The 24,323-nt window shown below is 45.6% G+C and overlaps 2 protein-coding genes across 2 annotated transcripts; both read right to left on the reverse strand.

The window, feature by feature from the left end:
• Positions 1-17,352: 17,352 nt before the first annotated feature.
• On the reverse strand, positions 17,353-18,363 carry H6S33_007564 (uncharacterized protein; the record flags this gene model as incomplete). Its single annotated transcript, XM_044838927.1, has 6 exons — positions 17,353-17,392; positions 17,473-17,533; positions 17,612-17,723; positions 17,867-17,875; positions 18,006-18,101; positions 18,175-18,363. 6 exons carry the CDS (start codon positions 18,361-18,363, stop codon positions 17,353-17,355), a joined length of 507 nt encoding a protein of 168 aa, XP_044689100.1.
• A 1,844-nt stretch (positions 18,364-20,207) lies between these two features.
• On the reverse strand, positions 20,208-22,139 carry H6S33_007565 (uncharacterized protein; the record flags this gene model as incomplete). The annotated part of the gene is made up of 8 exons (XM_044838929.1): positions 20,208-20,268; positions 20,327-20,427; positions 20,503-20,546; positions 21,100-21,118; positions 21,187-21,211; positions 21,662-21,668; positions 21,733-21,751; positions 22,068-22,139. The coding sequence occupies 8 exons, from the start codon at positions 22,137-22,139 to the stop codon at positions 20,208-20,210; spliced, it is 348 nt and encodes a 115-aa protein (XP_044689101.1).
• Positions 22,140-24,323: the final 2,184 nt, after the last annotated feature.

Genomic DNA, 24,323 nt, shown 5'->3' on the forward strand with positions numbered 1-24,323 from the left:
AAGGGCCTAGAAAGCGTTTCTTTATCACGGTGGGGATCCGGATTGATATTTTCTCGTCATGTATATGGAAACCGGGGGCAACATTGATGTCACGATTTTTTCCCTTTTTATTTTTTTGTCGCGATGATGCTCGATACCAATTTGCGTGCATATGTGCTAGTTGTCTTCTTCCCCTCAAGCAAGCCAAACAAGCAAGCAAACGCGGTTAATAGTTATCAACAGACCCCAAGAGTTAGACATTTTCTTTTCTTTTCTCGACTCTCCGTCTCTTTTCCTTTCTCTTTGGTCTTTTTTTTTCCATCTCGTGTCTTCTATCTCTTCTTACTTTTTTTTCTCCTTTTTTTTTTGTTGTGGCTTTCTTTTTTATATCTATATCCTAGGGCCCCGAGTATGTAATTGAGGGGTTTCGACCGACGGTTAAAAAAAGTTTTGTGTGGTATGCTGGTTGGTGGAGACGGAGGGGAAGGAGGAGGGGCGGATGTTTCGACCGGGTGAATTGAAACAATTGCCAAGTGTTCATTGTCATGTGATCGAGTGATGCACTGTGACGCTTCGGAGGTGGGGCAGTGTTCAATGTTTCGGCCTCTCGGAAATCTTTTGTTAAAAACAACGGTAGCGGGTAGCGGGAACTGGGTTCATTCTTGATGGCATTGCCACACAATCGTTATTTGATTTTCTATTTTCGTGGAACTTATTAAAGAACGCAGGGCCAAAGCATGGTGTTGAAGTTCATGGCAGAATGTACTATAGCTATATCACTAGAATATCTTTGATCTGGCATTCTCCGTGATCTTTCCCCACCACCCAATGTTAGATGTACAAGTTTCAATTGACGCGTTTCTACCACTACCCACTCATGGCAACTAAACATGATTCAATACTAGTGCTGCCGATGAACATCACTTCGCCCATCATGGTCGTCCAAAGTCCCCTAATCATGTCCAGACATCCCAAAACGAATAAAGCTATAATTTTCACCATGATCCCGGCGCTTCCCTGGCCAACACATCCCTAATATATCTTCCTTTTCCCAGGTACGTCGCTCGGAGTTCAAGTCCGCGGCCAAATATCTGCTGAACTCATCGATGGGGGTGTGGCCGCGGATACGCGCATCTATATAATATAGAAGAATAACACCTCCAGGCTGTTGTAAGATGCACATACTCTTGGCGCGAAATTGAAAGACGGGTGGTGCAGGTGGAGAGTGCTGCTGGTGCGTTTCTTTTTTTCTGGAGTCAATGATAGGGGTGCAGAAAGATGCTACATAGCTTTCCGGGGGAGGCAAGGAAGCCGTATTAGGAAGGAACACGCTTAAAGTAAAAAAGAAAGAAAAAAACATAATAGTTTTGGCAACCCCGCCCTTCTCGGCGTCTCTTTTCCCATATAGCCTTGTCAATAATTTTTTCCAAATTGAGCGAGTTCCCTACCACGCACCGTAAAACCGATCTTCTAGACAGTGCATGTTTGCCGGTATCTGTTCTCCGTGGGGTGCATCCTATTGGTCACCTTGAATTTTATCTTGTCCGATCTCTGCGAGCACAGGCCCGCCCTGAGATGCGTCGAAGGGGAACCTGTAGTACAGGGTGATCTTCCCAAGTAACGAACATACACGACAGCACCCCTTTTGGAAATCCTGAAGATGTTTCGCCTGTTTCCCAGCGAGAACGAAAAAGCCCACAACCACATACACCCGGCAATAGAGCCATCTCCAAGCCCGAGAACCTTAAAAATAAAATAGAATAAAGAAAGCCACTATGTTTTTTATGCATGAGAGCTGTATGCGGATAAGCGTATGGGCTGGAGATACTATGTGATGTAGACACAGAGAAGAGAGAGCAGACGGATATGTGTTGTAGGAAGATCTCCTGGCACCATCCTGTAGAGGCTACCTAGCCGTAGCAAGCAAAAGTTGGAATAAAAGGAGAGGAATAAGGGCTGTCAAATGTCGCGAGCAGAGGTGCCGTGAATCACTTAAACCCACAAACAACTCCGAAAGTAGCGCCAGAGCCCTCAAAATAGATTTCTAAAAACCTGCTCTCATCTTAGCCTACCCGTCCGCATCAGCGAGTATAGTAGGTACATCGCTCGCTCCAGGTGCAGAAATACACCACAGTTAATTAAGTACCCTGCAGTCGCTAACGCGGGTGTGTTGTTCAGACATGGAAAAGAGGGGGCGGGGCATATTGGCCTATCCATCTTTTCCGTATTCGAACTCCAATCTGAGATCGATGGACCGAGAATCGCCTCTTGTGGCTGTAAGTGCCATATATCTGTCAGTCTTTGGGTGCAGTTAAGCAGGTACTCCTAAGATTTTGTTTGGCGTTGGTGCTGGATCTTTATTGTGCTTCCAACTCGCAGGTGAAGGGGTAAAACAGGTGAACGTTATTTAGACGAGAAACGGTTGGCGTATAGTCGGTACGCGAGAGGTGGAGTGAAAGACCAGCGGAAAATCCAGCGGTTCAAAGCCAAGACCATTATCTCTAACCACCGATCGGAGGGTGAAAGTTGCGCGCCGCCTGGCCAAACAGCCAATGCCGCAGACGTGAATTCGCCGCATTGACCGTCAAACCCTAAAATCGTCGGGGATTGTAATACATGTAGTAAATGTGTTACGATTGTGGGGCCAGAGTTGATATGACAGGGTTGTATTGTGTCTTTGTAGTTACAGGCCCGGCAGACCAGGTTAGTGTGGATCATAACGTGTCACTCGTCTTGGCGATCCCTTGGCGTTGAACGTCCGTTGAAGCAGGAGTGTCGACAGAAGCATCAATCAACAACGTACCAACCCACAACATTTCATCCCAACCTATGCGAGCGAGTTTAGTCTAGTTCGACTCCATATCTTGCCAACATCGACCTTTCAATACACGCTCCACTGGTATCGGGGTTCCTACAACTTTTCTCACCGCTCTACACCCCCCACCCCCCACTCCGGCCCCCGAGCGGCGATTTTCAAGTGCATTTTCACAACATCCCACCGGTTCGACAATCTGCAAACCTACTGCGGCGGCGGTTCTTCCGTTTGTCCTATATCGACACAGGTTCTGAGCGCTTCTTCACTTTCTTCATTCTGACTACTGAATGCATACATACTAAATCACAGTAGCCGCAGTGCACTCTGACAAATACTACCAAATGCGCTCATCAGTAACTATAAATAGGCAGCATCCTCTACAGCTCCGCATTGTCTCAACGAAACCAGCCAATGTCCATACACATACGCACTCAAGGATATAACACTAGTCTGAGAAACGGAGGCTGTCACTTTGGCGACTCTTCACCATAAACCTCCGAGAGCTGTTTCTAGCACCTCAGCATCTGAAATACTCACAAATACGGACTCTTCAGTCAAAGCGCGTGCTGTTGGTGACCCTTTGAGGGCTTAAACGCGGGATCAAAAAATCGACCTCTTATCAGAGCAACATTTCAGCATGAGCTGAAGGCATCGCTACAACCAGTACACCAGGAATAATGTGGCTATGGTACTATGTGCTACTAAAAGCACCGGGTTCCCTCTGATCTCCGCTGTAGAAGATTCGTGAGTTGTTCCTCGCCTACCAGAAGCTATTTTTGGCATACCCTAATTAAGGGTCATCCAGCGACCGGGCAGACATGCGAATAATATGGACTGCTCGCTACCACCACGAGCTCCACAAGCAAAATTCATCAATAATACCCGTAAAATCAGGACCAGAGTATCACGGGCTGTTTACCTGACTATAATATCATTAAAACGAGCTCAAAAGCGGAGGCATTTTTTAGAAAAAAAAGGAAGAAAAAGTTAATTTAACTCCCACCGGGCGGAGGATTTGAACCATCCTGCCCAATGTAACGGGTTGGGTAGTATGTGCTGACAACCTAACCATTAGGCCACGCACCCCGCTGAAAGGATATTTCTTGACTCGCTTTTGAATGGGCCATTTTTAGCGGTTTCTGACTAATACATGACTGGCCGATGGGGGCCTCGTAATGATCATGTATTACATGTCCTGCTTCCTCGAGGAGTTGTGGTTCTAGGAGCTTGAGCCTCGGGCTGCTTCAACTTTTCGCCAAAAGAGAGATTATTAGGAATATAGTATGTCATCCATATTACTTTGTAGCGAGAGCTCAAGTAATTCTGGGCGGAAACCCCGTCTTGTTCAATGTTTACGGAAACCTCTTAAAAGCTCCGCAAAACGTCTCGTACGCGAGAAACACCCCCAACCCACCCCCAAACTCAACCAGAAACTCAAGACGAAGGAACACCCAACTCCTGCAGACTCATCGGAAACAGCTGATAGTGCACATATATTCAGTTTGTTCAAAATTGGACTAAAAAAAAAGGTTCGAAAAAATAGAAAAAGGACACCTGGGCGTGGGTAATTCGTTGATTCCAAGTGTTCACAACTAGGCTACACACACCGTTGAACAGGCATGTTCTTTATTATTTTAGGGTGTTGTGACGGATAGGTTGTTGGTAATGATCATAATAGCGCCATCGGTTGCCGATTTGGGAACCTAGACGAACCGAGGCTGTTTGAGAGCAAAGAACTTGTCGAACAGGGAACCCCTGAATTAATCTTTCTCATGCTTTGTCTGCCTCCTTCAATACTTAGGCCAGGAAAGCAGTACGCTCGTGCGAATGAGATCTTCCTTATCACGCGTTTAAAGGCGACAACTAAATAATAAAATACTCTCCTGAGACATCAATCATGACTATTCGCGTTCTGGCAATTTCTTTCATTGTTAGAGATATGGTTGATTTATATAAAGTTAAATACATTTGCTGTTAGCCAACTACTACATACATGTATGTACTAACGTATATTTCTCATAGAAGATCTAGTAGACATTCACATGTAAATTGTAAGCCTCGTACAGTTGTAGTTTATATAACATTTATCCAGAAGTTTTATAAGGACCTTTTCTACGTATACGCAAAGAATCGACTATATGGAGTTTTTAAGCCTGCGAAAACAATTTTTTCCGATAAGACTTTCGACTCCTGATAAAGTTCCTATATCAATGCCTTCAGGCTCCCGTGCGTCCGGGGCCGCGCGGACTTGAAATACAGCACCTGCCTCCCAAATATAAGCATTCATCTTAATATCTTATCTTCGCACGATAAAATTTAGTGCTTTGTAGCTAAATTAATATATAAGTACATACGCGATATGAACAGTCTTCTTGTCAAGTCTTACAAAACCGAGTTATCTTTCATGATCCACTCCTAAACCACTTTATCTTCCTTATCTTGCTAATGGTCCTTCAACACCTGCCAATATTGTGCGCCAAGTTCTCTACGTCTGAGAGTATCTGTCTTGTTTGTCATGGGCTGCATGTGTGAGCGCTGAGATTATAGTAGGGAAGGTGAGTCACTTATGTTCGAATTATTTGTGGAGGTTGATACTTGCATTGTATGCTATTCGAATTACTTTAAGAACCAACGGTATACGTAGTTAAGGGTATTGAATAGCAGTTGAATTGATATCGATATACCCTCCAGCGCAATAAATTGCTGTCTGGGTAGGATACGCTGTATCGCAATTTACCGGCTTTACAAGACACTGCGTATGTCTCGTGAGAAAAATTGCAAGAGGAAGTTGTATATCCAAATCAACTCCCATATCACGGTAATCACCTCAATAGGCTGCGGCGGACGTTCCAGAATTTCGTAGACGCTCGACAAATAAATTTCTTCGCGAGCCTGCGACTTATCTTCGAGTGCTGATTCTGATGACAGCTGCCGTCCCAGTACAGATCAAACTAGCGTAGTGTTTTCTCCAGCTTCCGAGTTATCTTTGAGGTGATCGCCGTGGAGGTCTTGTGTCGGAGTCTGTTTGTCATATCATCTGAGGTCAATTGATCAAGCTAGCACGGTTGCAACGGAACTCCCGCGGATTAGTAACACGCGACTGCACTGTGAACTGAATTCGAAGGTGAGTACATAAGCAGCACATAAAGCCTCACTATGGGCTAGAAGGAAAGTTGTTAAGAAGTTGTGCGTCGTGTTGTTGAGGAGCGCACACGTTTTTGATAATCAATTAGAGCCCGTAATCTTTGATTTTTCATCGGGAAGACTGGAAATTGACTGTAGAGGTAAAATTTGAAGGATGCGCGAAGTGTTTGGGGGGGGGCGGGGGCGGAAGGCGAGCTTATATTGGCGTTTTGACCTGGGCGTGAGAAGAGTGGCGTAGCCAAGTACCAGCGATGTGGCCGGACTTGCACCAGACCAATCTACGGAGTGAACAACGAGTGATAATATATGATGCAGACTTCCTCGCCTTTTTTTTGTTTTGTTTTTTGTTTAATTCATACTCGCATGCAGACCGTAGTCTATGGCGGCGCACCTATCCTCTCCAAGCAACCAGTGCAGGGCTTCATCTTTATGAGAGGTTAGCCTCAGGTGTGGAATACCCCAAAACCACCTCATCACTGTTGAAGTGCGATTTCTTGCGTCAATCTTGGGACTGTTTGCTGCGGATATGAGGATGTTAAAAATGAAGCTTCGGGGCCGTGAAGACTGTGATCTATTTTTCCACAACCTAAATCATAAAATATTGATTTTCGCGTGGCAGGAACAGGTATCACGAGATCCCAACGAGTATAAGAGTCCTACGATATTTATACTAAATTCTGATTGCAATGGTTAAGTAATTTAAAAGCATAGTACACGGAATTAAAGCTCTTCAGTTGTCCCTCTCCGGAAGGTTTCTTTACCTCCACAGTATGTACATCCCCAACGCCATTCCTTTGGTAATTCCTGTGAGATACCCAATTCTCGAGGGGTATCTATTCTTAGAAATGACGATACTAACTTAGTTGCCCTCTAACTATTCATATCTTAGTCAGAAACAACTAAAAGTGGCACCCTCAAAAAAGATAACAGACACGCCTATTCAGCGGGGGTGCGTGGTCCAGTGGTAAACACCTGGCCTCAGCACAACTACCCAACCCGTTACACTGGACAGGATGGCTCTGACAACGCTGGTTGTTCAATCCTCCGCCTGGTGGGAGTTCAAAAAAACTTTTGCTTCGCTTTTATATTATTTTTTGTTACGCTGGAATCGGCTCCGTGCACTCTGTTGGCAACCCCTCTCTTTGTAGGGTGCGCCTAGTAGGTTTCTCGTTGAATAAATTCGTGAAGTTGTTAAACAATCGCTTCGGCTTCGACGAGGAGGTTATTCTTAGAACGAGAACGTGACATAAGGATACGTTTCATGATCATGGTCTTGCCACTTATTAGTCAGAAACCACTAAAAATGGCCCATTCAAAACCGAGTCCAGAAATATCCTTTCAGCGGGTGTGCGTGGCCTAATGGTTAGGCTCTCAGCACTTACTACCCAACCCGTTACATTGGGCAGGAGGTTCAAATCCTCCGCCCGGTGGGAGTTAAATTAACTTTTGGTTCCCTTTTATATTTTTTTTTTTAAAAAGTAGAATTCGACCTCACATATCATCTATCTCTGTTGGCAGGTAAATAGCTTATGGGTGAGATACGCTGGTGTTCCTTGTTAAATCAATTCGTGAAGCTGTTCCTTTCGCCTTCGAGAGGGGACTATTCTTAGAACGAGAACGTGACATGAGGATACGTCGCAACATTACCAACCACAGATGAGCCAGAAACACCTCGTATGCCGCAAGGCGGTACTCCCGGCCTACTGACATGGGGAGACCGAGAACCTCGAGCTCCACTAGCTGTTGCCCTTTCTACTGGCGCTTTTCCACATAGGGCACTGTTTCTTCTCGTTTGTGTACTTGCGTTGGAAGTTTGACTTCGTGGCGTGGGACTATGCAGTAAACATCTACGCTGAGCATGAGTCCACGGCGGGAGACCAGAGGTAGATCTTATGACCCCATTCGTAGTGACGGAACGCTTTTACTTCCTACTACGCATCCGCTGTTGTTGGGCCAGGTGAAGGGAGCCTATACAGCTTATCTCTGCGCAGCCAAGTGCAAGAAGTTATCAACAGTACACCACCGCATGTCTTCTTCCTCTCCGCCTCTCAGCTCCGGTTCCCCATTATGGGGAAGCAGAGATTGCTGGAAAAAAAAAAGAGAATTTGTACCTCACGAATGGCTTAACGCTGGCTCTTTGGTGATGAGCTAGGGTGGATCATGGAGATGTCTTGCGTGTTGAGGGGACAATTAAGTCTACACCTTCGCGATCACTGATCAATATCGCCGAAATAAGGCAACCTATTATAGCAAGCTATCAGTATCCTCTGAACAATTTCCCACTTCCCTATCTCTCCCTAACCTAGTACGGGAATAAGATTGTGGACCACGTTCCAGAGTCTAATCGATAAATATCCATCAGGCCGAGGTCACTCTTATCCTTCTCTAGTCCTTGCCGTTTCAAAAACACACGATGATCTACTATAATCAAAGCCCTCCGCTTTACCCACCCGTTTCCTGCTTCTGTGTAACAGAACCCAGCTTCAATCCTTGGATTGTATATCCCCATAGTTAGACTTCCGTCTAACCACAACCCCAATTCAGATTCTCCCAGCGGCAGACATCTCTACTACACCCCCCATGCATCAAAGCATAAAGAGTGACAACGCTACGTCCACTATCCCTGCGATCTTCTTTTACCACTGTCTTGCCTTAGCAACCGTGCTTGCTATTCCCAATCCGAATAACCTATCAGACTTTTCTTTCTATTTCGCTCCTAGGCCGCGCGTTAGGAAAGCCACAGCTACTCGGAGCTCCTGAATATGATGGCCGAGGTACTGGAGACTGGTACTGGGATGGTTTGAAAAGGTCTTTCGGTAATGCTGACAGTGGTACTGGTAACAAATAATGGTTTTGCCTTCATTCAATTCCACCACGTTCGGCGAAGCCAGTCACCTAAGTCGAATGACCTACGATACTTCTTTCGCAGCGGCCCATTATTTCCCGGAAGTTCCGAAGTAAGGTGTGGGAGGCTGTTCTGATTATTATTTCTCATCCGGGTGCTTGTCTACACACTATAGCTAACACCCACAAGTAGATCATAACGGCACCTTGGAAGGAGGTAGATCTGGAGATACCGGGTTTGTACCGATAGCTACTACTAGACGAACGATGTTTAGGCAAGGTTGTGGCTCTGCTTCGTGTTGCGGGCTGATGTGCCTTCTTGTCGTTCTTCTTTTGTCTTCAGCCTGGTGAGAGGTCTTCTTGTATGATATGATATGATCTCTTCGCGTCTACTCCGTAAAATGCTGTGTCCCGACTTAGCTACCGATAAATAGTGGGAGTTTCATGATCAATCTCGTTACCTATTATAGATGCAAATGTCTGAGAGAATAACATATTGTTGGTTCTTCATTCAGATACAGTTGATCTACTTGCCTCAAGATCAGAAGGCTAAAAGTCTTCTTTTCCATAGACGTTGGTATCCGGTAGCTACGTGGGCTAACGTTAGTTATTTCTTCCCTAGTGTGTGGGTACAAGACGAGTGATAAACTATGACGCTTGTTCAAGACTTCTTTTTACTATACCTTACCTCGATAACAGGGCTTTCCGACGTACGTTTTAGCACTACATATATGTTTTATTTGAAGCCACAACTTTGTCTTTACATATCCCATCAACATTTCGGGTTTCCTTGCCATTTTGTCTCTTCTGCCCTCCGTAGAGGGTAAGAAAACGCGATCCGATGTCGCGGCAACGTGTCCTGTGTGGCTGCTACCTCCGAATTTGATAGATATAGCTATAGGAGTTCACTCAATTACCCCGGAACACTAGTGATAGGGCGGTGTTATGTAAGAATATTGCCTTCAGCCATCAGTTCTATAGATCTAGTAGTCCGCTGCTCTTAATCACTTCATCAACCTAGGTACCTACCACCTCGAGCCTCACAACGTCGCCGCTCCCCACGAAACGACCTTCTATCGATATTACGAGCCTCACTAAAACTGCTACATAAAGTCACTAGTACCCACGAGCTTCATTAGACTACACCAGAGACTTCTACGCCCTATCCCGCTAAACTATCAATACTTCGCCTGCTTGTCGTTGCGGATCTCACCCAATCGTGAAAGGTCCGCTAGCGTGCTCATGCCTAGAAAGAGTAGAGACCTAAGTTCACTCCACCCTATTTACGGTTTCTTTCCAATTGCTGGAGATATTCCCCTCTGGCCTTTCATTCCCTGACGGCACACTCCCCTGCATTTGCTGAAGCAACTTGTAATGATCATTCGCACTGCCTGAGTACTGACACCTCTCCCTTTAGTTACATTGGGTCACCTTCAACTTGCTGCTTCGTCCGCAATATGTTCCGGACCCCCGCGTACATCGATAAACCTGGCCCGAATCGCCGTTGGATTGCTCGCCGGGGGTAGTTATTCAACTCTTCATCTCCGCCGGGCGTAATACCCACCACTTTATCTAATTTCTGGAGCTGTTCCCTGCTTTCCTGAGCAATCCCGTCTCTCTATCCATCTCCATACCTGCTCCATCGCTGGAGTAACTCTCTGCTACCTATTTCAATGGCGGGGGAATTCCCTTCTTTTCTGTGCTATTATTGGGGCACCGCCGTTTATAAGGACCTGTTAGGATATAACCTTACACGAGCGCTCATAGGGTGGCCCTTACATCAAGTCCCACTCTAAGCTAATGATACACAGGAAATCATAACTATAAAGAGAATTCGCAGACTTTGCATGGATTGAGAGCCACTCATTGTCCCCGGTACATAAATGTAGTACTGAAAAGATGTTTTTCTAGTCCCACTAACCCATAAATGATGACAGTCAACTCTACCTCGGTATAGTAAAACACTAACTAGTACCTATCCGAATCAATAATCTACGAACATTCACACAGAACCTTTCAAAACACGGTACAGCATACTCCTGAATACACAACACTAACTATATGCTATAGAGGCCACCTTAGTCCCTGACAACCCGCCCTACCTGTAGGACCCCGGTCTCCAATCCGACCGCTATAATCAAAGCAGACCAAGATTATAAGTGTTAAAGGAGCCATCTATTGGAGTTTCGGTCTTAATGGATTTTTGTGAGGCAGAGGGGGATTCTCCTTCCTGGGAAGCACATGATTCCTTTAAATCAGTATTTTTTGTAGTATAATGTTTATTTATTTTCTAAGTCTCCAATAATAAATTCCAGTCACTAATCATTATCTCCGAAAATGATTATTTCAAATTTTAACACTTATTTTTGAATAAGAATATGTCCTTGGTGGTGGGATGCTGCGTTCTGGAAATATGTCAAGCCTGGGTACTGGTGATCGATCGATATCGTGGCCGATCATAAATATACTTATTAGGGTCGTGGTCAAAGTCATATCTTCCTCTTCTTCCCTTCTCTCTCTCTCGATCTCACCTGTAATCAGGCCCAAGTCCCAATACTGTACAGCCTATCACCGTTTGAACGCAAACGTTCTTTATTATCTCGTAATACAGAATACAAACCTTAAACACCAGAGAACGCACACGCAGAACGACCAGCAGGCCAGTAGGTAGAAGTTTAGTTATACATAAATTCATCGGATACCGCACCCCAGCTTAGTGGCCCTCCAACCCTGACTCTTTCCTTGGCTTGAGCCAGTCCATAGTTCCCGTCATATAATATCACTCGCAGCCATGTCACGTGCACGGTGCACCAACGGAAAAAAGAGTCGGGGAATCATGACCGCAAAAAGTACTCATAACCATCATCAAACTAAATACTGCCATTGCTAATCTATGAGTTCCTATAGGCTACTAGTGTAGTAAGTACACACAATGCTCTACCCTGCCTTACCAAGGGGCTCGGGATGGGCTCAAAGCTAACTCTGTCGTGCAAATAGACATGCCCCGGTAGTGTAGTGGTTAACATGCCAGAAACTCAGCACGTAGGTTTAGAGCTGTGAGGAGATCTTGGGTTCGAATCCCAATCGGGGCAATATCAATTCTTTTTTTCTCTATTTTTCTCGCTCCTATAGGCTACTAGTGTAGTAAGCACACACAATGCTCTACCCTGCCTTACCAAGGGGGCTCGGGATGGGCTCAAAGCTAACTCTGTCGTGCAAATAGACATGCCCCGGTAGTGTAGTGGTTAACATGCCAGAAACTCAGCACGTAGGTTTAGAGCTGTGAGGAGATCTTGGGTTCGAATCCCAATCGGGGCAATATCAATTCTTTTTTTCTCTATTTTTCTCGCTCCTATACTATAGGCTACTAGTGTAGTAAGTACACACAATGCTCTACCCTGCCTTACCAAGGGGGCTCGGGATGGGCTCAAAGCTAGCTCTGTCGTACAAATAGACATGCCCCGGTAGTGTAGTGGTTAACATACCAGAAACTCAGCACGTAGGTTTAGAGCTGTGAGGAGATCTTGGGTTCGAATCCCAATCGGGGCAATATCAATTTCTTTTTTCTCTATTTTTCTCGCTCCCCCGGCAGGCTGTCATTCCTTCTAGCACCCGTGATGATCTCTTATAGCCCGAGTACAGGTACTCTACGCCAGCAGGCCTTCCCATCAGCTCCGAGACTACCTCATCTTATCCTTCTTTTACATTATAATAGATATAATAAAGTAGGTCCTTCAAGCTCTTATACCGCTATACCAAACTACCAGTACTTCAACACCTCACACAAATTGTCAACAGCACTCACTCAAACTTTGACGGCGTGACCAAGATTGATCCTATTCCATACCAAGCAGCTTTAGTTCCTCCTTTCCCTTGGTCCCTTTCGTCAAAGTGTGCAGTCTCGCGTCGTGTCTACACTGGATCCGAGTCAAGAAAACTACAATGCCTAGCTGGATAAAAGAGTGCCCCAGTGGCGACAGCATGGGATTCAGGAATCCGGCATCAAGAGAACAGTACCGGGTTTTGGTTACCGGCTGTTTCAGATGCTGTCCGCGCTTCGCAGCATGCAGGTTAAAGGTTAGTCCTCCGGGAGTTGGCGGAAAGCATGGGATACAAGTGGATGAGGTTTTCCCGAACGCCCTTGTTAGAGGTCGAACGTGTTGACACAGCAGCATCTCAAATGATTCATCCACAGGCTCTTAAGCTGTATTTAGAATAGTCGGGAATCAAGTCGTGGAAAGTGCGACCCGTAACCGCCAAGCCAAACGAGTGGTAGTTTGTGATTGGTCATTTTTCCCCACAGTACCTCGCCATCCCACATTACCGTCACGTCTAGATTTCGTGCAAGTGAAAATACATACGCGTTCGTTCGTTGCTTTGTACGCTTACTCACATCTACGTACGTAGGACGTGGTCAATATGCTGTAGCTAATAGCTCCAGACACTCTAATCCCCCCCCCCCTTTCCAATCCCCTCCCCTTTCCAATCCCCTCCGGAATCTCATACGACTGCCACGCGCTTCTGATGAACACTACTATCGAAAGCGTAGTTATATGCCAAGATTAATGCTCTTTCTACTCTTTCCTTTAATCTCCTTGCGCTGTAACTCCCTCGAACACCAAATGTGCTGGTCTCCGAGACTTTTCGGCGTTTGTTTGATAAGATACGCTTGAAATTCTAGTAATAGAGCCAGCTCTTAGGCAGAGAAACTAAGGTCTGGAGTAAACTCTATCTCAATGAGCTAATAGGTATCATGGTTACTCGCCTTGCAATCAGGTGGTCCGAACTCTCAGGGTTTTTGCGTACCTCAAGTGGTCTTTATCCCACGAAACCGAGAGAAGGAGGTCCTATACGAACGCCCAAAGTCACTTATAGCTACTCTCATGGGTCTAATTTACATGCCGCGTAGTTCCGACATGGTGGGGAACCATCCCGGTAGAAAACATTATTGCGGCATCATAATCGATTTTCCACCATAAATCCACCATAGTACCACCATTGGGCGTGGAATTTGTGAGGGGGTTATGTACTTTGTTATGCTGCGCGGGGAGGTTAGATACCTTTTTTTTCTTTGTTTTTCTTTTGGTAGAAGCGAAGGGTAAGGTGGGACGGGGAGAGGAGAGGAGGGCGAGAGGGCCTTAGCCACCGCTCCAGAAAGCTAAATTGTTAGACGACACTAAAACATTAGGCCACAGCGCACAGACCGACTGGTGTGGTGTGGTGTAATTTCCATCATTGTTCAAGCCTAATTTTCTTTCCTACACCACTCATACCCTTATGCCCTCAGATATAGCAGACTTCTCTTTCAACCTTCCCAGCCTACTATGCCGGCTAAGGCCATCTCCATCTTGTGGCTTTCTACCACATCCATACCCTTCCCCGGAATGTTAAATGGTCATCGACGTGATGATGTCTAGCTTCTTTCTATCTACCCCGCCTGGCGTCCCTTTATACACGTCACTGGGAGAGAGTCGCGACCACACCGCCAGTCCTTATACGCTCTCGCCAGGTTACCGCCAGAAGACGCCTGAAAAAGTGCGCATATTGGTGTGGCAAGAACTGGGATATCCAACTGGTAGCTGGTGGGGAAAATGCCCTGGACGCAAGTGGGTGTCCGGCTCTACCCACTTGAGTACTCGGACTCCCCCCGAATCTCTTCATCTCAAGGGAACGTGCTATCTCTGGATATATAAGCAGCAGCTACGTATACAATAACCGCACCCGTGGGAAAACGGGGCATGTGAGTAGGCTCATACCTGTGCTCAACTTAACTGCGGGTTACATCCGGACCTCTATCTGGATCACCGTTATGGGGATAACGACTCAACCGCTGACACCTGCCAACGAGAAAGAGTGGGGGTGCGATCTCGAAACCGTTGATAAATACAGTGTCAATAGACATACCTACGCAGCCACACATCTGCTCAAACGATGAAATTCGGAGCATCACCCACTTCTTTGCGACAAGTCGGAATGGAGCTTCGATATATGATACAGATACTTATTCCAACACCTGAGCGATATCTTACAACGTTGATTTCCACTCTTCGGAATCTTTCAAATTGTTTTGAGGAACCACATGCAAGCACCTATATCTCGAATTGAAAAGAGTTTACGGTCCCAGAAAGTTGAGGCGACTGATAGAATATGACGCTCTCACACGCGTTCCCTTTATCTCTCGTTTTCCAATCCTTCCTCGCGAGCTGGATACACCAACAATCCTTCGCTGCCAGAAGGTCTATTTTAAGGTTGTTTGTGACTAATGGTTTCCAAGCAACTACAACATGGTTACAGCGCACCCAGGCGTACTCTCCATACCACCCCTTCACGAGCTTCAAGGACCAAAAGAAAGAATTACCTCGCCCGCCTCGCGACACCAAGCGGCTTGACTGCCAATAGACTCATGGGTTTCTGCTTCTTGTCTATAAAGGTTATTTGGAGAAAAATATAAAACTGAAGCAAAAGTTTTTCTAAACTCCCACCAGGCGGAGGATTTGAACCTCCTGCCCAATGTAACGGGTTGGGTAGTAAGTGCTGAGAGCCTAACCATTAGGCCACGCACACCCGCTGAAAGGACACTTCTGAACTCGGTTTTGAGTGGGTCAGCTTTGGTTTGTTCTGACTAATCTGTGGTTGGTAATGACACGACGTATCCTCATGTCACGTTCTCGTTCTAAGAATAACCTTCTCGTCAAAGTCGAACAGCTTCACGAATTGATTCAACAAGGAGAACCGGCGTATCTCACTGATAATAAGCTATTTACCAGGCCACACAGATATAGTGAAGTCGAATTCCACCCCCCGAAAAAAATATAAAAATCAAAATCAAAAAGTTAATTTAACTCCCACCGGGCGGAGGATTTGAACCTTCCTGCCCAATGTAACGGGTTGGGTAGTCGTGCTGAGACCTAACCATTAGGCCACGCACCCCGCTGAAAGAACATTTCTGGACTCACTTTTGAGGGGGCCATTTTTGGCAGTTTCTGACTAATCAGTAGTTGGTAATAACATGTAATCTTGAAAAGTGCTTTCGTAAGTCACTCTCTCATTCTAAGAATAGCCCCCTCCCGAAGCCGAACAGCCTCACGAATTGATTTAACAAGTAACACCGCCGTATATCACTGATAATAAGCTATTTACATACTTATATCAGGCCACACAGATAATGTAATGAAGTTGAATTCTGCTTTCAAAAAAATATAAAAAGGAGAAAAAGTTAATTTAACTCCCACCAGGCGGAGGATTTGAACCTCCTGCCCGATGTAACGGGTTGGGTAATATGTGCAGAGAACCTAACCATTAGGCCACGCACCCCGCTGAAAGAACATTTCTGGACTCGCTTTTGAGGGTAGGCAAGTATGCACCATAGTTGGTAGGCACCACCGGAGTAATTGCGGATTGGTTACAGAATGGAGATTTTCAATATTACAGGCGATAGATGCGGTGTTAGTTCGAAATTGTTGACGCGAGACGGGATGGTGTATGGTGGAAAAGAGGAAGCAGAATAGACCACGTAGCTCGTGTTGAAGATTCGGGGTGCGACAACAAACACAGTCTGAGAGCGAGACCTACGACGTTATTAACAACCCCGCCATCGATCACACTCCCACAAGTACAAGACAAATAAAATATCAACAGTATATAGACGATACGAAAAACACCTTCCTGCCGGAAAATTTACTGAAACGGACTGCTCTCCTTGGGACATTCATACAACCCAGCTCCAGAAACAAAACTCCACAAACAAAAAAGGAGGCAACAACCATAAGAGCGAATACCGGAGGTTTCAACCATATAAATTCCAAGATATATACTCTAATAATCAATATCGGATCTACATCTACCGCTACAACCCGCGTAGCCTGGCAGCAAAATCCCGGATACCAGAAATACCCCACTTTGTCTTAATCTACATGCTCTTAAAAAGACTGTAGAGAGGATGAGCGGCAGCCGAAACAGCCCTAAATCATCTACCAACGCGCCCACCTGATCCCCTCGCCAATCCAGACGTCACTTCCCCGGTAGTTCTGTTGGGTGAGAGTTGTGGATGATATGGATACCACCACCAATACCGTCGGTATCGATACAGACTGTCCTCATTACATTCTGGAGGCTCATTACTAGCGTTTCTTGGCTGTGTTTGGTAGCATCCTCCTGCAAAGCGGCGTTGACTTCTGTTTCGTGCTTCTAAAGGCTTAAACAACTAGAGGAGTGGATACGCGATGCGAGTGTATAATCTCTCAAAAACGAGGGCTGGGCTGGATAAGCGCTGCCGGCCCGGACCCGGCAGTGTGGAAAGAGAGCTAGAGGTATCATGACCTAAAATAATGCCTTCTGAAGAATCCGGGGGTTTATGATAACCGCAGAATCTACGTATCTCAGATCAACACCGCCCAAGGCGGTAGATGCGGATGTTCTCCGGGCAGAGGAACGATTTAGGTAAATACAGAGAACCCCCTCCACCAGATCTCTCACCCGGCGCATGCCACCACAAATATCTACGCGGAAGTGTCTATACCCACACCCTCCCCTCGAGTCATCTCCACTCTGTGTAGAGAAAACCCCACACATCAATCGCCAGCATCGTCAGAACATAAGACGACACTCACCCTACTCCGGTCTAAGTCTTGATGCAAAAACGACAGATAGAAGACAGAGCTCATCACCCGCATTCTAGACCGCCGACCCACCGTCCAATTGTCTCCCCCACGATGGTTTTATCGTCCGCCAAATGAAGGATAGCATCTAGAACTAAATTGGGACCTTAGCGCAACTTGCGCCGTACTCAGAGATGGTTGAGAGGTCGAAAGGGAGGAAGCAGAAGATTACCAGTGATGAATAGCAGGAGACTGGGCGGAAGCAAAAGCGCAACAGGTTGATATCGAGATATAGAGCTGGTTTTGGTTGTGGTTGGGCGCCGGGCCTGAGCGTCACCTCCTCGCTGGTGTTTCGTTAGGAGGATAGATTTTCCGCTGTTTTCGCAGGTTTCATGTTGTATGACAGGTAGAAGAATACTATATCTCTGTAGCTCGAGAGTAGTGAAAATATCGTAAAATCTTTGGAGTCGTTGATTTTTCGTGTTACTTTACATTGCTAGATCGTGAGGTAAGTGAGGTGTTACACGCATGTGTAATCATGAAACATCACTCGTCTTGGCACGTCCCAATTCAGCGGCCATGGCCATGGCCACGAGGATAGGAAAAATCGCATAACAGCCACTTACAGGACTTCTTAGCTTCAAGCCATCATGTAATGCTGCTGGTTTATAGTTCCTTGTGAACCGGTAACGGTGATATGAGAGAGGGCCTATACTAGGTGACTGGCTGATCATAAGCTATCACTCGGTTGGTTTGGCTTGGCGTACATACTGACAGGGGCGCTTGTAAACTGACCTGAAAAGGTTGTGATGAAAAATAAAGGAGGGAGTGTCTGGGATAGCTCATTATCCGAATTGATATCTTGTTCCTGTTGTTGATATCTTTCTTGGTGACTCGAGACGCGACCTCGGCTGTAATTGGAGAGGCGATTCTGGGGTGCGCGTTCGGAAACAAGTAGACCACGAAGTTAGAATATACTTTCATCAGTACGGTTCGGATAGTGTGTGTTAGGAATGGGAAGATGGGGGTACGTGTCGACGGTTCTGTAAATTCTTGATGCAGTTTTGAGGGATGTTTTTGAGTGTTTCTTTGAAATTTAATCTGTACACGTGTTGGAAGATCATGCATTTGGAAGGTAAACGGGTTTCTTTTGCTGTCTTTACTTTGAGCGCCGCTTATGGAACGTGTTTTATCAAACTTGAGGACACATGTGGCTTTTGCACACACTCGAGTAGAGCGCCGTACAAGTACATAGGCAATGAGCATTCCTATCAATTCATTTAGGTAGACCTCTAGAAACATGACTACATGGTCCACCGCAATTTCATCTAAATAGAACATAGAAAAATCGATCACTTTGTAGTAAAACTTCTGCTACCGACTGTTGAGAGGCCTTCATTCCCATTTGGGCATCGTTTCCCACACCAAACACGTTGCCACCTAATCCCCCCAACGTGCACAGTCACAGATTAGTCAGAAACAGCTCCTAAGCCTACTCTCAAATGCGAGTCCAGAAATATCCTTTCAGCGGGTGTGCGTGGCCTAATGGTTCTCAGCACTTACTACCCAACCCGTTACATCGGGCAGGAGGTTCAAATCCTCCGCCTGGTGGGAGTTTAAAAAAACTTTTTGATCTTTTTTTTGTAAAAATTATCTTGAGCTCTTTTAGGGAGGAATTAGTTCCGTATATCTTCTCTAGACACTCGAATAGCTTGTTTGTGCGAATAACTAAAGTTATCTAAGATATGTTACGTGACGTTGCTTAAACGATCAGTATAGAATATTCGCATTTCTGTGCAGTAACGAACCACCATTAGTCAACATGCCCCAAAATAGACCTTCGGTGGCCTGTCTTCCTCTCTTTTTCAGCCTATAACACAACACAGCGAATATACTGCTGTCTCGTAAATGATAATTCCAGACGTTACTATTGCCACTTCACGTATTGATATTTTCATCTTGCAGGCTTGACTTTGGCCTCTATAGCGTCGCCCTGATTTTCTACCCGAACCTAATGAAGGGTGCAAAGGCTTTGAAAATCGTGAAAAATCGTTTGTATGTACATTCTTCTAGGCACTCAATCAATCCCACCGTATAAGCGGTTCGCTTTACCCTCAGCTCTAACATTGGATATGACGACAGCGTGGTCATTACTACCCCCCAATCTGCAATCTGCCAGCCTGCGTGTTCATCCAGGATGTTTCGAGAACTGCAAGAGTTACTTATGTCGGGAGGGTCCCTATGGATGAAATCTCTAGGGACCAGGTGGACTTTGAGATAGTGAAATGGTAGTTCAAGAGCTCTCAATCTCTCTCTCTTTCTTTCTGTTTCTCTTTGCTTTACTTGGCCCCGGGCTGGGAATTTCTTTTTCTTTTTTCATGACCTCTTCTTGGTTTATCGCCTAAAGACGAGTTTTACTTCCATTTCCTCAACATCTTTGTTTCGTGGTATCTCCAATTTTAGAGACATATTTCCTCTTCCTCAACGCTGAATGGTATCTCTGGGTCTGGAGACGTATTTCCTTTCCTTCTCCTTTGTCTATTTTTCCTCGTCGTTGAGTGGGTGCCAGCCCACAGTGTCTTGAGGGTGGAGAGGTGGCGGGTTTTACTCATGGTCTTCTGCCAACGTGGCCTTTTCTGTCGTCTAGCTCCATCACCTCTGTACTTTCTATTCTTAGACTTTTTTTTTCCATTTCCTTTTTGTTTCTCTTTCTTTCCTTTCTTCTACAATAGCTAAAACAAAGAATTAATTTGGGGCGAGCCGAAGGCTCGATATCCCCTACAAACAAACAAAAATACTACCCAACCCGTTACATCGGGCAGGAAGGTTCAATCCTGCGCTTGGTGGGAGTTCAAAAAGCTTTTGCTTCTTTTTTGAATTTCTTTTTTCCTAAAGCTCTATTAGTATGATAGAGAGCACTCCTTCGTATATATAAGCTCCCTGATACCGTGGGTTGTTGAAAACGATCAAAAGATTGATTTTATTGGGTCCTTGGGGTTCATAAACGACCGGTATGCAAACTTCGCACAGGAGTGTTGTAGTAACCGCCTACTCCTCGTCATCAATTAGCCACAACCTCTCGAATAGACCTTTCTATGATCGAGATTTACTACACCTACTTACTGATATTTTTACTTCGTCCGAGTCTTTTACTCCAATTCCGGCAACTGGGTGTGGTGTATCGTGAAATAGGGAACATAAAACGTAATACCCTCGTTGCGAGGTGGGATTTTACACTGTCCAAATTTGGAGTAAAAGGACCCGGACAAATTGAACATTTCAACAAGCAGTATCCTCTCGTACGAAGCTTCCTGTGCGTTGACATTTAATCTCACTATTCACGTCGGTTGACCCTTCAACCCTCACATTGCATTATGACGATATCACGATCGTTACTATGATTAGTCAGAAACTGCCAAAAATGGCCCTCCCAAAAGCGAGTCCAGAAATGTTCTTTCAGCGGGGTGCGTGGCCTAATGGTTAGGTCTCAGCACGACTACCCAACCCGTTACATTGGGCAGGAAGGTTCAAATCCTCCGCCTGGTGGGAGTTTAAAAAAACTTTTTGATTTTTTTTTCCAAAGCTCTGCTAGTATGATAGACAGCATCCAGCATTTTTTGTATCCATAGGAGCCCGGATCTCTCTTGTTGGCGCAACCGATAAAAAAAAGGATTGATTTTGTTCGGTTCTTGAAGCTTGGTTCATAAACGACCGGTATACAAAGTTCGCATAGTCGTGCCTGCTCCTCGTCATCCATTATTAGTAACAACTCTCGAAAAGTAGGCCTTTCTAGAATCGAGTAATCACAATGTCAGTGTGGTCCACGAGGACGCTCAAGGCGAGATTTGAGGGTGCACTCGAGATGCCTCGTCCGCGTTGACATCTGTCCTTGTCTACTTAATCCTCGGTGTCCGACACTGTTATGCTCGAGGTGCCTCGAGGATGTTGCGAGAGAGCAAAAAGCTGTACTTTTTATTACTTATCCATTCCTGACCTCATCTGAATCTAGCACATTAAATGCACATTATAGCCAAAAATCGTGCTTGGGGGTTCTCAAGGCAAGGGCAGGCAGCGTCCTTGGTGCTCCTTGTCCTTTTAGACCACTATGCTTGTTTATTACCGAGGGCATGTCTTCGAGGCAAGAACACAAGGACGCTCGTCCTCACGACCACACTATCGGACATTGCCACATCTGGTATTTTCTCGTGCATAGCTTACCTTCTATACAAGTAGACACTTGATTCCACCGTCTCCGCGGGTTGGTTGACCCTTCAATCCTCACATCATTACTGACCACTGATTAGTCAGAAACTCCCCAAAATAGCTCACTGAAAAGCGAGTCCAGAAATATACTTTCAGCGGGGTGCGTGGCCTAATGGTTAGGCCTCAGCACATACTACCCAACCCGTTACACTGGGCAGGAAGGTTCAAATCCTCCGCCCGGTGGGAGTTAAATTAACTTTTTGATTTTTCTTTTTTATATTTTTTCTCTAGAGCTCTACTAGCATGATAGACAGCATCCCCCGTATCTATAGGCTCCTGGATCTCTCTTGTTGTTGTAAACGATAAAAGGACTGATTTTATTCAGTTCGTGAAGCTGGTGACGGCCGGTATGTGAAATTCGCATCTGTGCTGTAAACACCTGCTGCTCGTTACTTATCCATTAGTCACAACTTTTTAATATAGACCTTAACATAACCGAGCACTGCAACATGTATTAATTTCTCATGTTTTCCTATTTGTAGTCCACTTCCCTCCATGATGTTCCCCCTCGAAATTGCCCTTTTATACCGGGAACATTCTACGCCACAATATCTCGGATACAGATCCCTTGTGGTAATTCATAGAAATATGGTTCCTTTCTTTTGTGATTTGTAGTCTCACGGGGTGCCTGTTCTTATGAATATTCTAGTGAAATATGAACAAGGGTGTTCAAGTGAAATCTGGCGTTATCAAAGGGTCGGAACCATTGACAATTGACGTGAAGTAAACAACAACACCTGGTTCCGCGAACGGGATTTGCAATCATCCATCGGCCCCACGCGCCTGCTTTCAATATTGGTGCGTTCTCATCCGTCATCCGTCATAGAGCGGGAGTCTAGTCGATTCCTTTCTCAACTCATCTGTGCGAGATTTCCCGGTGATAGTATCTTCTGGAACACTAAGGGTAGCTGGAGACCGAAGACCATGGCTGAAGCGTGATCTAGTTCGAGAGAAGATAAACTCCAAAGAGGTTCCCGAAGAAGGGACACAACAGAATGGACCGTAGGTATATCCATGAACGAAGCCGTATTTTTACACTGCTCTCAATCATCATCCCTAAGCTTCGATACGGTGTCTAGAGAGAAAGGAAAAAAACTCATTATTCCAATCTAGAGGAAGTTTATAATTAACAAGATGCATTAGACTCGAGATAGCCAGCGGCAAAACATCGATCGGTCGCTCAATCATCTCGCCCGCCCATTAGATCATGAGTTTTATATGATGCGAGTACCTATTCGATGCACATTAATCGTACCAGCGTATAGAGACCCTTCACCCGGCATCTCTTGCACTCTCTTATCACAACTCCCACAACCTGTCTTCATGGCCCTGCCACTCCTTTACGTGGAAGGTAGTTCAGTCTAGTACCAAGTATGCGCATGGGCAGATTCAGTGAGGTCCAGTCTCTCCGGATCATCATGAATCCTAGGTCCTGACTCTTTAAGATATAGTCGAATCCAAAGACAGTCAAACGTATAACAGGCTAAGATAAGCTCCGCCAATTAGCAGCAATCGACGATCAGCTGGGTTGTGTGATTCCCTTCTGGAGAGCCGGTTATCTGTGCCCTGTAGCTGGCTATGGGTATTGAAACACCCGACATGATTGATGTCCGGTGGCAGGCAGAAGATCCTCTCCATACGGTGTGGCTATATCTATAATGGAATGGTTACCAGTTGACGGTGGCGTTGATTCGTGTGGTGGGGGCAGCATTTCGAAGATTTTTGAAGATGCGTCGTTGAGGTTGACGTTGATCGCCTAGCTAATTACATGCGGCACAGGAAGGGTTACACAGCGCAGCTACCGAACACTATCCGCAAATCAATAGCCAGGGATAAGTCAGCGGCAGACCTACTCATCCTCCCGAATCAGCTAATCATCTGATCAAGTAATACCAACAGAAGCAGACCCTTCGATGCAGGTACCTCCGCTTTATTGCCTCACCCATAAACCTTTTCGAGGAAGGAGTACCTATCACAGGCAACTGCAAGCATGCGACTCCACCGGCAAACCAACCTCTATCTCTCAAATACCATGCTAATATGACTCCGATTTTACGACTAGCTAACCTCTGCTCTAGACCTCGTAGATATAAACTTCGACAGGAACCTCTAGCCTCTCCCGTGGCAAACAAGTGACACACCAGCGGAAAAGGGCTGTTCAGTAGGCCAGTATAGATGTTTTAAAGATCGTAGCTGACAAGTTGGGACTAGGCTTTTAGGCAAATCCGTTAACACGCAGTCAGGCGGGGACACGGTCAGGTGGAAGAGCTAGTCATAAGGTATCACTCGGCCTCGCAGGAGCGTCACGTGATATGCTGAGTTAGGACTTTTTTGTTTTGTTTTGTTTAATTCATACTCGCATGCAGACCGTAATCTATAGCGGCTTGAGTTGGGACTGCTGTACGTGGGGCGTAGAGTTATGTCCTTGATTTATTCCGAGAGCCGGAGTATAAGTTCCTTTAAATACCACTAGCTAAGAAAATAGAGAGAGTATAAGAAGTGCAGAGAATGGTACGGCCAATGGTAGAAAGGAAAGGAAGAAACTAGTGGACCCGCCCTCTCCATAGAAAGGAACTACAAGTACCCACAGCCAAGCATGCGTATACACGTACATGTATCAACCCAACTCCCAACCCAACCTGCTGTCCTCGTCCAACCCAACCCGCTGCCTAAATCCGTTC

Source organism: Morchella sextelata, assembly GCF_020137385.1.
Source record: "Morchella sextelata strain SCLS chromosome Unknown scls_23, whole genome shotgun sequence".
Classification (NCBI taxonomy): domain Eukaryota; kingdom Fungi; phylum Ascomycota; class Pezizomycetes; order Pezizales; family Morchellaceae; genus Morchella; species Morchella sextelata.